Genomic DNA, 15,219 nt, shown 5'->3' on the forward strand with positions numbered 1-15,219 from the left:
TGTCACCATTTGGTATCAGCATGAACCGGACTGGGTACTGGATGATAGTCTTCTGGTTATGCAGACGGGTTCTGGTGGGTATAAGGTAGGTGTGCTGCTGGGTGCGTTAGGACACCTCCTGCAGCCTGTGGTGGTCTGTGGTCTGTACTGTCTCTCAAGCTGGGGGGAGGAGGAGGAGGAGGGGCAGGGCAGGGCAGGGGAGGGGAGAGGAGGTTAGAGGAGGGAGGAGGGGGGGGGGTGGGGGTTCTGATTTGCCGAGCAGCATCAGCAGCACTCTGATGGTTCAGTGAGCTCCGAGAAAAGAAGCGGGGAGGGCACAGAGGAGGGAGAGACGGAGAGAAACACAGTGATGCGGTGACACATGGCTGACTGTACCGCCTGCGTGCTCTGACTGCGGCTTCCACTTTCCATTCATCGGGGAACAGCAAAGACTGGACACTGAGGGGGATGCTGAGAGACGCTGCTGGGAGGCTTGAGGCTGCTGCAACAAACGACCAGAATCAAGCACAGGCAAACAAGCTGTGAAGACACCGGGGACAGTACGGACTGCTTCTTGGATATCCTGCTGATCACATTGTGTGGTAAGTCCGACTTGGGCTCCACCTGTCATTACCTGCAGTGTTGTAGCTCGGGCTGCTAATGATCCAGAAATCACAGAGCAGCAACAATTGTTTCCACTGAGGCATTTCCATCTGCAATTCACTGTGCTTACTTTTCCTTCACATTTCATTCTTCTGTTACACAGAAACAAAGGGGGTTGGAAATGTTGTACTTTCAGATAAATTTATAATTGATTGCATGAATATTATTTCATATTAACCACTGTCGGGGCCTAAAGGCTATAGAAAGCTTAGCCTACTCAAGGTGACATTCATTAGCCTAAGTTTCTTTTATTTGGATGCCAAAGTGAATTCATCTGAATGGCTCTTAGCCTGAGCTGTTTTAAATATTAAGACATTGGTTTAAAAGTTGAACCGAAGAAAACTTTCCCCCCGTTCCCAGTTTGTTACAGCTTTTCCAAGTTTTTGGTACAAATAGCCTATGTGAACTACAAACGTATCCATTTACTGGTTGAATTAGATTTTTTTTTACTAGGCCTATTTAAAATGATAGGCTACATCAAAAGATTAAATGAAAAGTGCGGATCTTAGTGAAAAAAAATGCAAAATAGGGTTGTTCAAATAAAGGCTATCAAATATTTTCTTTAAAATTAAAGTTAGTGGTATTTTGTCACTGCTGCTCTATGGAAATTTCTCATCAAGCAAGAGTAATTTAAAACACGCTCTTTCCCCCCTTTAGTCCGTCTTTATAATTATTTAAAAACAACTTGTTCTGAAAGTCTATTATTTCGTTTAAAAAGTCGGATAATGTGGAAGTATTCCTCCCACTGTGACAGACTTGAAACACTTCAAAATATTGCATAGTCATTTCCCATTCTCCTCCATTACTCTAAATGAACTCGGTTTACTTCGGTTTAAGTTGTATTTTGTGAACGCGATTTCTTATTTCCACTGTTATGACCGTAGACTGGTGTGCCTGAGGATTTTTGTCCCTGCCGAGGCGCCGTAGCCATGGGAGATAACGTGTCCAAGCGACTGAAGCTGATCTCGGCTACAGAAGCGGAGATGGAGGAGCGCTCTTTTCCAAACCCTTACCCCGACTTGGACCAAGGTGCCCTCACCTCTAACTCAGGAGCAGAAGAAGATTACCAGGAGGAGACTTTTGATGCAGAAGGAAAGGTGGGATGTTTTGCTTTTATTTTACGAGCATACGTCGAAGTGCTAAGTGAAACTAGGGCTAACTTGGCTCAGAATTGGACTTATGTCGCAGTTATTTACCACAATGTCAAGCTCTGTATCAAGCTGTAAAGTTTAAATTGGTTGACATTTCACAAGTCAAAGGCATGCAAACATTTCTTTGACTATTCTTCATCTTCACTAAAGACTCTATTTCCAGTTCGAGTTGTTTAACGTAACAATGTATCATTGCTCTGGTGTCCTTAACAAACACAAGGCTCAGTGGTGTTAGTTGGTAGCTCTACGTTACGTTGTAATGTCTGCGTGTAACTTGCAGGAGCAGAGGAACAGTGTGCACTGCGTTTCAAGTTTATTTGGCTCAGCTAGCTGAAACAAACACATTAAGCAATTAAAGTATCGTATTAATCCAGAGCCCTGTAAGGAATTCTGCCACTGTAAGACTTTTTTTTTATCAGGTTGTGCAATGGACTGAAAGTACATGTGATGCATGTGTATGAGCTACAAAAGCAAACAAGACCATCAGGGAGAAGCTGACTTATTCAATTCTGTTTTTTTTTGTTTTTTTTACACTGGTAGCTGCTGCTGCTTATAAGTTACAACATGCTGCAGAAACATATATATATATATATATATATTTTTAAAGCAAACAGCAGGTTATAAGATTTTTTGTAGGACAACACTACAGTAACTATACAGAAGAAGAACAGCCAAGAGAGAATACACACCCCTTTGTCCACAGGTGGCGCCAAAGTCCATGCAGATCAATAGTTTCTCACAGGAGCTTTATGTAGATTTTTTGTTGGGTGAGCTTTGGCGCCCATCTAAGGTTTCTGAGTGCAACTGCACTTCTGTGAAACAGCGCTGTTACGGCTCCCCCATCACAGACAAGCTGCAAATAGGACTCTGATACAGCCTGATGTAGAGACAACTTTCTGTGTAAGATGGATTCATTTATTTAATTGTGTGCGAGTCATTACTGTGGTTAGATTACTTCTGCACTCAGTAAAGCTGCTAAACATGAGACAGCAGTGACAGCGACACATCTTGTTGTTACATGACAATCAGTTATAAATAATGTCTGCAGGGAATGTACGCTCTGCTTCCTGCTCGGTCACTCTCATGTTATCTTCTTAGCTTCATCCTAGACGGGCTGACTGGCTCGTACCGTAAAGCCGTATGCTGTTCTTTGGGAGAGAATCGCAGCCGTTGCCAAACTTACATAGTGCTATAGTGTCGACGTGGGACAGATGTCAAAAATGACATATTGTTGCTTTAAACGCACAGTATGTAAAATCCGCCGCCAGGGAGCTCTCCATCAAAACAATAACAAAAATTGATGCCTAGGCTAGCGGGGAATAATGGGAGTTCTTTCTGCTACTCCCTCCCCCCCGGCTGAAAACTCTGTGTTCACTGTAGTCAATACGAACGGGCGAAACCCACCTGAGAAAGACAATATATTTACCGACGATGTATCCAAGTATAATTTACATGAGGTTTTTATCACAGCAGCACATACAGCAACAGTACGGCAGCGTTATGCAGCGGTCCTTGACGTAACATCCGGTGTTTCCTTGGCAACGTTTTGTGTCTGTCATGGCAGCTGCTGCAAAGACACGTCCCGTTACAATTATAAAATAATGGATTTTGATTGTGTAGCGTATATGACATTGTCAGGCCTACAATAGTGTCTTCTTCTAAATCTTAGCACAGGGCCAAAACAACACAATGGGCTTTGTTGGTAGTGGGGCATGATGACTCTCATACCAGTGAGATAATGGATGCAGGAAGGCTTGTGGCTCAGTTGGTAGAGTCGTCGCCTCTCACATATCGTGCTGACTAAAATGCAGCTTTTTTTTCCCCCCGATGACTTATGATTGAATTGTTAGATAACCCATTACACCTTCCCATTTAAATAAACGAGAGAGTTGCTTTTTCAAACAGTTACGAGTGTGTAAAATCTAACCCAATTAGGAAAATAACTAGCCTTGCTGTGTATGATCTGTGTATAGTCCTGTGTTGTGCACAGCGGCATGCAGTACTCTCATTCTCCTGAATATACCATTGTTATGCTGAACAGAAATTCATTCTTGTGAAACAATCCTGTCTGTCACTTTGCCTCTGCTTTGTTCTCTTTCCTTCACTATTGATCCCTCCATCTATGGATGACTGCAGCGATGACTCAGAGCACACAGATCAGACTGGAGTGGTAATAATCCTCTCTGTGTGGGGACAGAGGGCGGCCTCTGTTCAGACTCTTTTGGTTTTTGGCCTTCACGTTTATCTGTTCTGTTATACATAAAATAAAATATATGAAATAAAATAGGTTAAATAGATCTTCTGAGCAGACTAGAACACGGTAGATAATGGACTGTAGAGGTGGGGGAAAAAATTGATACAGCATAGTATCGCAATATTTTGTGTGGTGATATAATATTGTCTCATGGCGGCCAAGTATATCGATATTTTTAATATGATATTTCAGATATGCTTTTTTATTTTTTAACTGCTGAAGGGGTTGCACAATTCAATTTGACAAAGTTGCATTGTTAAGAATGAATGTTAAAGTTCATTTAGACTGAAATACCAAGAGTTCAGATTGTGAGGTGCATGCAGCCTTTCACAGGGTTTGACTTTGATCACAGTGTTGGTCAGTCTATGAGCTTGACTCCCATTGTGTAGAAATACAAAGACTGAAGAGAGACGAATAGACTGAGATTTTTTTTATTATTTGACAAAACAGTTCTTGATTTAGTTTAGTGTAGTGAACATAATATGCAGTTAAAAATCTCAATCTCAATATATTGTATCGCAATTCTCAGCATATCGCAAAATGTTTAAAATCACAATAGAATCATATCGTGTCTTGAGTATTGCGATAATATCGTATCGTGGGGACTCTGGTGATTCCCACCCCTAATTGACTATTGGTGACCGTGTATACCAGAGAAAATGAAACAAAATGGCCAGGCAAAGTGCTTCCCTGAGCGACATAGCAATGCATTTGGAACGACTCCCTCAACAAACACAAGGGTCTTTGCAGTCAATTAGTTTATTACGTTATTTAATTTTAATTCCTGTCCTGTTTATTTCACCTGTTAACTAAGTTGCCTTTCTTTATAATCTAAGTTTTTTTTCCCTCATTGTTTCGTTTCTTGTAAAACATGCAACATGAAGTATTGACAATCATGACCTATCCCGTCTATGTATATAAATGGCAGAAATGTGAAATGTGTCCTCTTCCAAAACCTCCTCTAAAATGTATCTTGGGTTGTCATTTTCAGTGTGCGTCGCAGTAGTTTGCATTTCAAACGAAGGTGAGCACTTGACATCCAAGTTATAATAGCCTAAACTTCCTCTTGGCTATCCTTGGCAGGCATTTCGATTCTGCATCAGTCTGCACTCCAGGAGACAAAAAGATACAAATACCAAGAAAGCCAACATTTCCCTTCAGCCTAAAAATCTGGGTTTAGGATTAGTCCTCGTATTGACCGTTGAACCAATCCTCTTCAAAAATGTACTGCAAACTTTAACCAGTTCATACATTACCCAGAGAAGCTACTTGTGAGAAATCAGAGACAGGAGCAGCCTGACATTAAGTCAGTGGCTGAATATACTTGATCAGCCTTACAGCTGGTTGACTCTTCAGAAAAAAAATCAGCTTCTTCTTATTTAATAATCCAAGTTGAGGACACAAAAATAAAGTAACATCATAAAGTTTTGTACTGTAGAGTGAATCAGTCCTTGTATCCTAAGAACAATAAAAAAAAAACATTTTAAACCAGACACCAGCTTTTGCTTTTTTACCTATTCCTGAATGGCTGCTCGGCTTACACGTGAAAAGAAAGCAAGACAGAGATATAGTGCTTTATTTAATAATATAAAAAGAAATACACAGTGTGTTAGGTGATACTCCATTTGCCAGATGCAAGAGATGTCAGGGAAAGCTACTTTGATTAATCAATAGTGACAGGAATAATAGTTAGTAACATGCCTCTCTTAGGTTACCCACCCTTATGTACATGGAGTAAAAGGGTGACTAAATGCAGACTGGTTTCAGCTGGTGAAAAATAGTCTGCACATGACTGGCTTTCACAAGCAGCAGCACAGATTGGACATAGCTGTGAAACCAATTCTCTAAAGTGTTTCCTGTTCATTTATCAGGCCAGTGGCTGCGAGTAAATGGGCCTTAAGTCCAACAAATAGCTCCAGCATTTCTTGTGAGCTCCCAGACTCCCATCACGGTGTGCTGGAGAAGTGGCTGGTGAGAGACACTCAGTGAAATCCCCGTAGCTGCTTTGAAGTGGAAGCTCCCCCACCCCTCCTCTTCATACAGTTCACACTGTAGGCTGAATGTGAATGGAGCCTGTAGAGAATTAATTAACTCCATATGCACGATCAAATCAGGCTTTGAAGTGCAGTCTGACCTATGCTGTTACATCTTTAAAGGGTAAATAGAGCCCTGAGCCGTGTGGATTATCACCTCATTAACATACTGTGTTTCCTAAAATGAACCATAATGATGATGAGTCTGGGTCATAACCTACTGGCTGATATCTGAGAAAAGATTAGGGCTCACCACTCTATGTGACAGAATGACACACTTTTAAAGCACTTATGACCTATGGATTAACCAAAGCCAATGTACACTGCAGCTCATGGCTTCTCAAAGAACAAGTCTGGTAAAATGTATTGTCAGCACGTTGTCACTGTGACCAAAAAAAGAAAACCATGTGCTGAAAACTTTAGGGAATTCAAAGCTCAAAGAAGTCGACTGAACTTAAAACGCAGACATGATTTAAACACTTCAAGGGTTACAGTATTGTTGGGAATACTAGCGATTTCCCAGCCACTAGTTTAGTCCAAAGATAAGAAAACCATCACAGAACAGTCAAAAATTAGTTAATTTCATTTGAGATGAAGCAACTTTATCGACATTTTCTAGATCTTCAGGAGATGCTATCTGTAAACTGTGCTTGTTTACATGGGATATAGTTATAATAGTGATATAACTATAAGGGCCCGACTGATATGGAATTTTTGGGGTCAATATCGATATTGCAGGGAGATAAAAAATCTCATACCGATACATTGGCCGATATCTTTTTTAGATCCATGTTTGATATGTAGAGAGAGATAGATAGATAGATATATAGACATTTATTGCAGTGATCCCTCAATTTCAGTTTATTTGACACTTGTGAAAAACATAACGTAGATAAGATGGTCACTAAACTGGAAAGTAACTGTGCATTTTTGTGCATTACCGCTTGACAGTCTGGAGGGTGATCATGCTTGTTGTAATCCATAAAGCACACTCTGCTGGTGACAAATTAGCCGAAACTGATCAGTCACTGGATATAATAATATCGACCGATATTTATTGGCTTGCTGATTTATGGGAAAATGTAAGGGGTCATTTTGTAATTTGAATGTTTTATCATTGTCATTATTAGGTGCATGTTTATCTTCTGGGCTACATTGTGATTGTTTTCATTTCACATTATTAATGATAATTTTCTCAATTGAAAATGCCCACACTGTATTTTTAAAGCTCAAGTAGACTTGTGTAGGCCTAGCTAGCTGCTGAAGCTAACTATCCAACCAGTTAAACAGTCCACAATAAAACTCCACAAAATGTTGCTGACTCTCATGAAGTTTACTTGAGGTTTCTATTTTGTGAAACTGAAAACAATACAAAAAATGTCATTATTAATAAACACAATAAGGCAGTTGACTGTGCATGTCTACACATGTTAAACAAGCTAATGTAGCCACACAGCACTAGCATATAGCATCTTAAACAAATGAATGGCAAAGTTAACACAAGCTTAGCAGTTAGCAGCTACATAGATACAAAAAAACTTCCTTTCTAAAATGAATACACATAATATCAACGTTTATACTTACAGACGTTGCATTAGCGTGCAGGAGTAGAAGAAACATGTGAAACTACTGAGCTATCGAAAGTGCTGCAGCCGACTCACTGGCTCATGGTCTACTATTTTACTTTCAGTTTCTATGACAGGAGAAGTAAGGTAGATAAATACAAGCAAACACAACACAACAACACGTAAGATGTCCTTAAACGTGACATTGTATGGGGCATATCAAGACTCATCGAAGCAAACACTTGTAAGTTAAGAAGATGGTTGAGGTTCAGAGTTCTCTGTTTCTCCTCCTTAGGTGAGTGCAGCCTTCCAGAAGAAGGTCCAGAATAAAATCAAAGATCTCCTCCTGCAAATGGAGGAGGGCCTGAAGACAGCTGACCCCCATGACTTCTCCACATACACAGGCTGGACAGGTCTGTCCCAAGCACTTTAAAAAAAACACAGATGACATGTGAACCGCATGTTTCATGCTGAGCGGGCGACTAATTCCTTTGTCTTTTTTATCGCCAATACAGGCATTGCCCTGCTGTACCTCCAGCTGCACCGAGAGTCTCATGAGGCCTCCCACCTGCAGAGGGCTCTGGACTATGTGAAGAGGGCCATGCGGATCCTTAATGGACGGAAAGTGACCTTCCTGTGTGGGGATGCGGGGCCGCTTGCAGTGGGTGCAGTGGTCCACCACAAACTGAACAACTCTGCTGACAGCAAAGACTGTCTGGCCAGGTGAGAGACCCTATCTGTGGATGTTGGTAGAGATGTGACCATTCAGAAAGATGCTCTTTGTCTTTTATGGAATGCAAAAGAAAAATGTGTGTTTTTTTTTTTTTTTTTTAAATCATACTCCTAAATGTTTTCAAATGTGAAGTTAAAATTTCAGGCAGTGGAAGACTGAGTAGAGCTTTAATCTACACCCTTCTGGTGTGATATGCTTGCTGAGTCTTTCATGTATAAGGCTGGCTTCATTTTATTGCCAAACACAAAACGTGTATCTGTCATAACACTTTGACAGATCTAACCTCTCTGTGACTCTTTGGAGCAAATTGGCTCCCGCTGAAGACTGAAATGTTGTGAAAAAAGAAACAATATATAAATGAACCTTCTAAAAACAGATTTAAAAAAAACAACAGAAAATGAACAATATATGCCTGAACATTTTAACAGGCTTTATAAATTCCTTACAAAGCTTACCACAGTAGCTTTCCCCCCTAATGTTACTCAAACAGGAAGAATTAGCACATTGGTAGGGCTCTCTGTAGGAGTGAGTGACGAACTACAGTTTGTGTGGTAATAACATGTGGAAGGAACATGCCATCCAATACAACAGTGTGACTCATTAATGTGTTTAAAATAGCTTTTGGACAACTAGTGGGGCTCCATGACAAAGAAGATGCACACGTCCGCTATACACAGTACTTGCTGTGAAGGATACATCCATTGTTAGACTTTTCATAGGTTTTTAAGGTAAAAGAAAAATATTATTTCATATTAATAAGTATAGTTACTTTGTTTTTATCTTTTGAACTAGGGCCCGACCGATATGGGATTTTTGGGGCCGATATCGATCTTTGGGAGGATACTGATATACCAGACGATATCTTTCTTTGATCTATTCCATCTGTAAAGCTAATTTGATATAGATATATAAATGTATTGTGTAGATCCCTCAAATGCAGTTATCAAACACTTGTGGAAAAGATAAATAATGAAGACAAGATGGACACTCAACTGGAACGTAACTGTGTATGGACGTGAATCACTGCTTGACACTCTGGAGGGTGGTCATGCTTGTCCGTATAACACACTCTGCTGGTGAAAGACAACTGCTAGTGTAATACAATGACACTTAAATGAAATGCTATTTGACCGGTGAATAAATGTAGTAATATTGATACCGATAGTCACTGGATATGCTAATATACTAGAGTGTGTGTTCATTTTTCAGGCTCCTCCAGTTGCAGCGGTCGGTGCTGTGCTCAGACTCTGAGATGCCAGACGAGCTACTGTACGGCCGGGCTGGCTACCTTTATGCTCTGCTCTACATCAACAAAGAGATAGGAGCTGACACTGTGGACGAGGAAACCATTACAAAGGTAAACACTCTCATGTGCACATTACTGAGTGCAAGATTTACATTTAGGTTGCATGAATTAAAAAGCAAAAACAAAATGACATATTGGCTTTGGACTCAGGTGCATTTCATTAGCAGGAAGAGGAAGTCAGTGCAGAGAGGAAAACTATTGACCAGTCAGTTTTGTACCTGATTAAAGCTGACGTTAAAGAAATGGTTATTTATGGTGTTATTTATTACATATATCAGAAATTCTAGAGAAATAATCATTTCTTTTTTTACCATGCAGACTTGCTGATATAATTACATGCTTCATCTCTAAGTCAAGTCAAATCATTTTCTCTCCCTCTCGCAAACACGCCTACTCAACCCCACCCTGCGCACACACACACACACACACACACACACACATTGGATAATAATCCCTCTGCACTCTATTTTGATTATTTATTTCAGCACACACACACTCACTGCAGAAACGAGAGGACCAGCTGTCGCCTTTGGTAAAGTGCCAGGCCAAAATACATTGACTGTATATACACACACACACACACACACACACACACACACACACACACACACACTCCCACTCACACACACACACACACTCCCACTGGGACAGAAGGGCTGAGAGAGTAGGCAGCAGCAGTGGGCTCACAGACAAGGAAGTGTTGGATGGAGGCATCATTATGACGAAGGAGGGAATAAAAATCTGATGCTTAAATGCTCTAGCTTCCTGCAGCGCTTCTCTGCTGTTCAGCTCACCATCATTTGAGCCCGTATACCTGTCACCACCACCACCATCACGCACAGTACAGCAGCATTCGCAGTGCTTTACCAAACAGTGGCTGTGCTCCAGGGTGCTGTTTAGAGAAGTTTTTCTCTTTACCGCACTGTACTGTAGAGTTGTTCTCACTACAGCCCTCTGAGACTTTTCTTTTTCAGATTTTCTCTGCAGGTTCTTTTGTATTCTCCTACTCCCTGGGCTATTTTGGATTTGTGTGTGTGTGTTCAGACTTTAACAGAGAGTTTCTGCACAGTTAGTTTTAACCTGTATTGTGTCCTTTCTGATTGACAGCTTGCCGTGTGGGGAGCTGAGGGTTGTTTCTTTGAACAGTTTGTGAGTTTTGTTTTGTTCCACCTGCAGATCTAAGAAAGATATCGAACAATATATCTGTATCGGATTTTTCTCGCCCTAATATCGATAACTCTATTGGATCCAAAAATCCCATATTGGTCGGTCCCTAGTTTAGACCAATTTTCCCCCACATATTTAAGGTCTGAATGACCAATGACTCAGAGTTTAACCCTTAAAGGGCTTGTTTCTGCCTCTGACCCGTTCAGGTTCTTCTTCAATGTGTCTGACAACACCCAGGAAGGATGACTACAGAAATAGAACCTTTTTTGTTGATTCTTTATGGGTGATATTCCTATTTTTAAACCAGAACACAGCCGTCTCATTGCTGTGTTTGAAGCACAACATGAAAGAAACTCATCTGTGACTTCCTCTGTTGGTTTGTTTGTAGTACGGTGTCACATTGCGTTTTAAAAGGTTAGTTTGGATTCAGCTCTATATTTGGTACACACATTTTTAATTGACAAAGAAGAAGAGTAAACAACTACAGGTCAGTAAATATCTGAACAATACAGAATGACAAAGCAATAGAAAAAGATCTGTTCAATGACGTCAGTCGGATATCTGATACGTAAATGACATCAATATCACACCCGATACCGATATAAGATCGCATCGGTCCCAGCTCTAGATAATTTATATCAGACATTTTACAGTTTATACAAACTCGGTGTGAACTCCAGGTCCGAAAAGTCTAAAGCATTTTTGTGATGAGACAGAAGATGTTGATCCACTGTGTAGATTCTGATCAGAGTGCGGCTCAGGATAAAGGACGCTGACGTTGTTTGAAGAATTGATCGAGCTGACTGATCAAAAGCTCTAAGGTTACAGCACATGATGTCAGAATATAGAGGCTGCTTCCTCTGCCCCATGACTGCCTACATCAGCTTTTACTGACAGCCCAAACTTTCAGAAACTCTGTCTAAGTAGTTCCTGTCCCTGATCTCAGATTTTGTCTTGAAACAGCATCGTACTCCGCTTATATACAAATGAATATGTTTAACCCATTGCGAACTGGAAGGCTAGTCCTATACCCAGAGCGCTTCAATTACATTTTGCTCATTCAGTGGTCCTGGTGAGAAATCCCACAGGCCTTTGTTTGTTCACAATGATAAATTTTTGCAGCAAACAGATTCATTCCGCCTAAATCACATTTTCTCCCTTCTAGAGAGACAGTTGATTGCTTATTGGATTGCTTATTGAGGATTCTGTGAGTGGGTGGGTGAGAAAGAGTAGCAGCTAATTGAGGTTTGGTTGGTGGTGCCTGATTTGACTACACAATGGAGTCGTTTCTAATTGAACGAGTCTCCATGTATATTAATGTAATGTGTGTTAATGTAGTTTTAAAATAAGTAGAAATCTTCCACATCGTAAAGATATCAGTAGTAGGGGAAAAGAAAACAGGTCACATAAGGTAAGGAGAAGCAGGGTGGCAGTATATCCAAGTGTAGATGTGAAGGAGTGGAGCGACGTGTTAATGATTAAGCTGGCTGTAAATCTGCTCTGTCATGAGAGAAGTATTGCTGCCGCTGCTGCAGAACTCTTTTCCTTTTCTTTTTCACTCGCTCTGTCTTGCTTTGGGGACTGGATAAACTGCTGACTCAGCAGCTACTAGAAATACAACACACACACACACTTATACACATGTTTTCACTATATATAATCGTACCAATCCAGCTTTTCAGCATTGCCTCCAGAAACACCCAGAAGAGCTTGTAAAATCATCCTAAACACAACCCTAAGATGGCTCTACAGGGACCTGCCATTGACCGAATGAAAGAAACCACTACCCAGTCCTTAGGGATTTAATGAGTAGAATTTCATTACAACTTTTACACTAAAATATCTCAATTAAAAAATTAACTAAAACCCATGTTATTTATTTTTTTGTTGAGTAATTACCTCAAATATTTCCAACAGTTATCAAACCAGAGAAATCATTAAATCTATTGTTGTAACGGGACGTGACTTGTCGGTGCAGCCGGCATAACAGAGCTGCCTTGACAGACACGACATGTTTGTCGTTGCTGTGGAAACACCGATTGTGACGTCAAAGACGGCTGCAAAAGGAAGCCAGAACTGCTACTGAAAGCTGCCGTACTGTTGCTGTATGTGCTGCTGAGATTAAAAATGTCATGTTAACTATACTTGGATACATCGTCGGTAAACATATTCTCTTCCTCAGGTCTGTTCGTCTCGACTACGGTCAACTCCGAGTTCGTTTTCATCAGGGGTAGGGGGGGAGGTAGCAGAGAGAACTCCCATGATTCCCCGCCAGCCTCAACCTAATATTTTTTTTATTGTTTTGGTTGAGATCCCCCTGGTGGTGGAATTTACATACCAGTGTTTCCCCTACCATTATATTATGGGGGCGACCCGCCCCCCTTGAAGGTCTTTAAAGATTTTTGTTTGGGCTTTTTGTGCCTTTATTGTAGAGATAGGATAGTGGATAGAGTCGGAAATCAGGGAAAGAAGTCATTTAAGGATACCTTTCTGATAGAAAAGGACATCTGTCATTAAAAGTAACCCATGAACACCAAGATTCCTTCAAGTGTTTGTTGTGTCCCCCCCCCCAACACTGTAAACCTAGTGGACATTGCATACTGTGCGTTTAATGAACATTTAAAGATGCATTGCAATCTGAATCTGAATCAGCGTTATTGAAGAGGTATGCTTACACAAATGAGGAATTTGACTTGGGTGAACTGAGCTCTCTATGCACAAAAAGTACAACATTAACATTACATAGTAGCTCAAAATAAGCAAATATGTACAAGACTCAATAAGACAACGGTGCAGTGGTGAGTAGTGCAAAAATGCTGACATAAACATGATAATAGAATATGTAATAATGTAGCAATCTGTACACAAATGTAAGTAAAGGCCATAAAGGAGCTGAATTACAATAGGTGTGATTAGGTTTACTTGTGTCACACTCTCATAAAGATTAGTTTTTATACTTTTTCCAAATGTTTTCCTGCTCTCCTGCATGATTAGCATATCTATGCTTATTGAAATCTGTCTGACAGGCCAAAATTCAGCAGTGATACCTGATGAATTTAAGCATATTATCACTCCGGAGCTGTAACCATTTTCTCATTAGCTCTAACCAAACCCACACAAAGTGCAGGGAATTAATCATGTTCTCCAGTATTGTTGCCTTGTTCCTTTAGCACCCACCATCATCACTGACTATGAATTTACAACAACAAAAATGATATGAATAACAAGGAAGAATTATTATTATTTTTTTTTTTAAGATTGAATTTTTGGGCTTTTTGCCTTTATTTGATAGGACAGTGAATAGAGTAGGACATCAGGACAGATGGTGAGGAATGATATAGGGGGGAAGAGGCCACAGGTCTGACTTGAGCCCAGGCTGCCTGCTTGTAGGACTGTAGCCTCCATACATGGGGTGCCACGACACCTAACCGCCAGGCCATCAGCGCCCCACAAGAAAGAATTCTAAAGCCTAACTCACACAGGACTAGAATTACCAGGAGACCTCGTGTTATTGAGAAACAGCCAATGTCTGTTTTTCATGAGGATTTTTGGATGTTAGATATTTGCAGGGGGATAAGTCTGGTCAGCATTTTGCTTGATTTTACTGACGTTATTCACAACATGTCATTTCAAGGGTTCTTCATAACATTCACTTCCTGAAGTAGCAGATGAAAAATAGATAAAAAATTCTCCCTGCAATCTGCAATGCATTTCATCCATAAAAAAAATTCCAATATTTTTCTCTTCTAATGGCGTTGAGCTTGATCTCTCTGCCAATCTGTGCCCTGAAGAGCCTCTTGAGTTTGCACCCAAAGCTGTCAGAGCTTTTATTGATAATTTCCCATTTAGCCTTCATAAATAATGAGGGAAACACGTTTCACAATGGTGCTTACTCTTGATGAAATACAGCTGGTAATCTGCACTTGAATTATTACTTTTCAAATGAAGGGCATTGCTGATTTACAGGATTATGTTCCCAGACAACCTTGCATTAAAAGCCTATCAACTCATTTTCCTGTTAATTAAACGGAAATTTAAATTACTCGACTAGTCACTCAAGCAGATTTTGTTTAACACAGCTATACCTTGTCCAAAACCATACAGCGTGTAGTCTTTTTAATTGCTATTTGAAACAGTTCATCACTTTCTTTAAAAAAAAGTTGATGTCTGTGGCACTTTGCAACGTGCATTAATCTGAGGAAAAGCAGAGCTAGATAGAAGTCCCACGTTCTCTTTCTCAGACCAAAAACTGCAACTATGCCAAAAACAACTGAATACAAATTTAAACAGGGCATTCGGTGTCTACTTGCTATAAATGAAATGCAGGGAAGCTGATGATCATCACTATCAGAGAGAGAGAAGAGGAAC

The 15,219-nt window shown here is 40.4% G+C and overlaps 1 protein-coding gene across 1 annotated transcript in view; it reads left to right on the forward strand.

Annotated features, from left to right (window-relative positions):
- The first annotated feature begins 1,528 nt into the window (after positions 1 to 1,528).
- Positions 1,529 to 15,219, forward strand: part of lancl2 (LanC lantibiotic synthetase component C-like 2 (bacterial)) — a 30,779-nt gene continuing 17,088 nt past the window's right edge. Inside the window, exons 1-4 of the mRNA XM_061064895.1 lie at positions 1,529 to 1,739; positions 7,941 to 8,058; positions 8,161 to 8,368; positions 9,588 to 9,735. Of these exons, the coding sequence (XP_060920878.1) occupies positions 1,572 to 1,739; positions 7,941 to 8,058; positions 8,161 to 8,368; positions 9,588 to 9,735 (642 nt within the window). The 5' untranslated portion in view covers positions 1,529 to 1,571. The remainder of the gene's footprint in view (positions 1,740 to 7,940; positions 8,059 to 8,160; positions 8,369 to 9,587; positions 9,736 to 15,219) is intronic.

Source organism: Labrus mixtus, chromosome 19, assembly GCF_963584025.1.
Source record: "Labrus mixtus chromosome 19, fLabMix1.1, whole genome shotgun sequence".
Classification (NCBI taxonomy): Eukaryota; Metazoa; Chordata; class Actinopteri; order Labriformes; family Labridae; genus Labrus; species Labrus mixtus.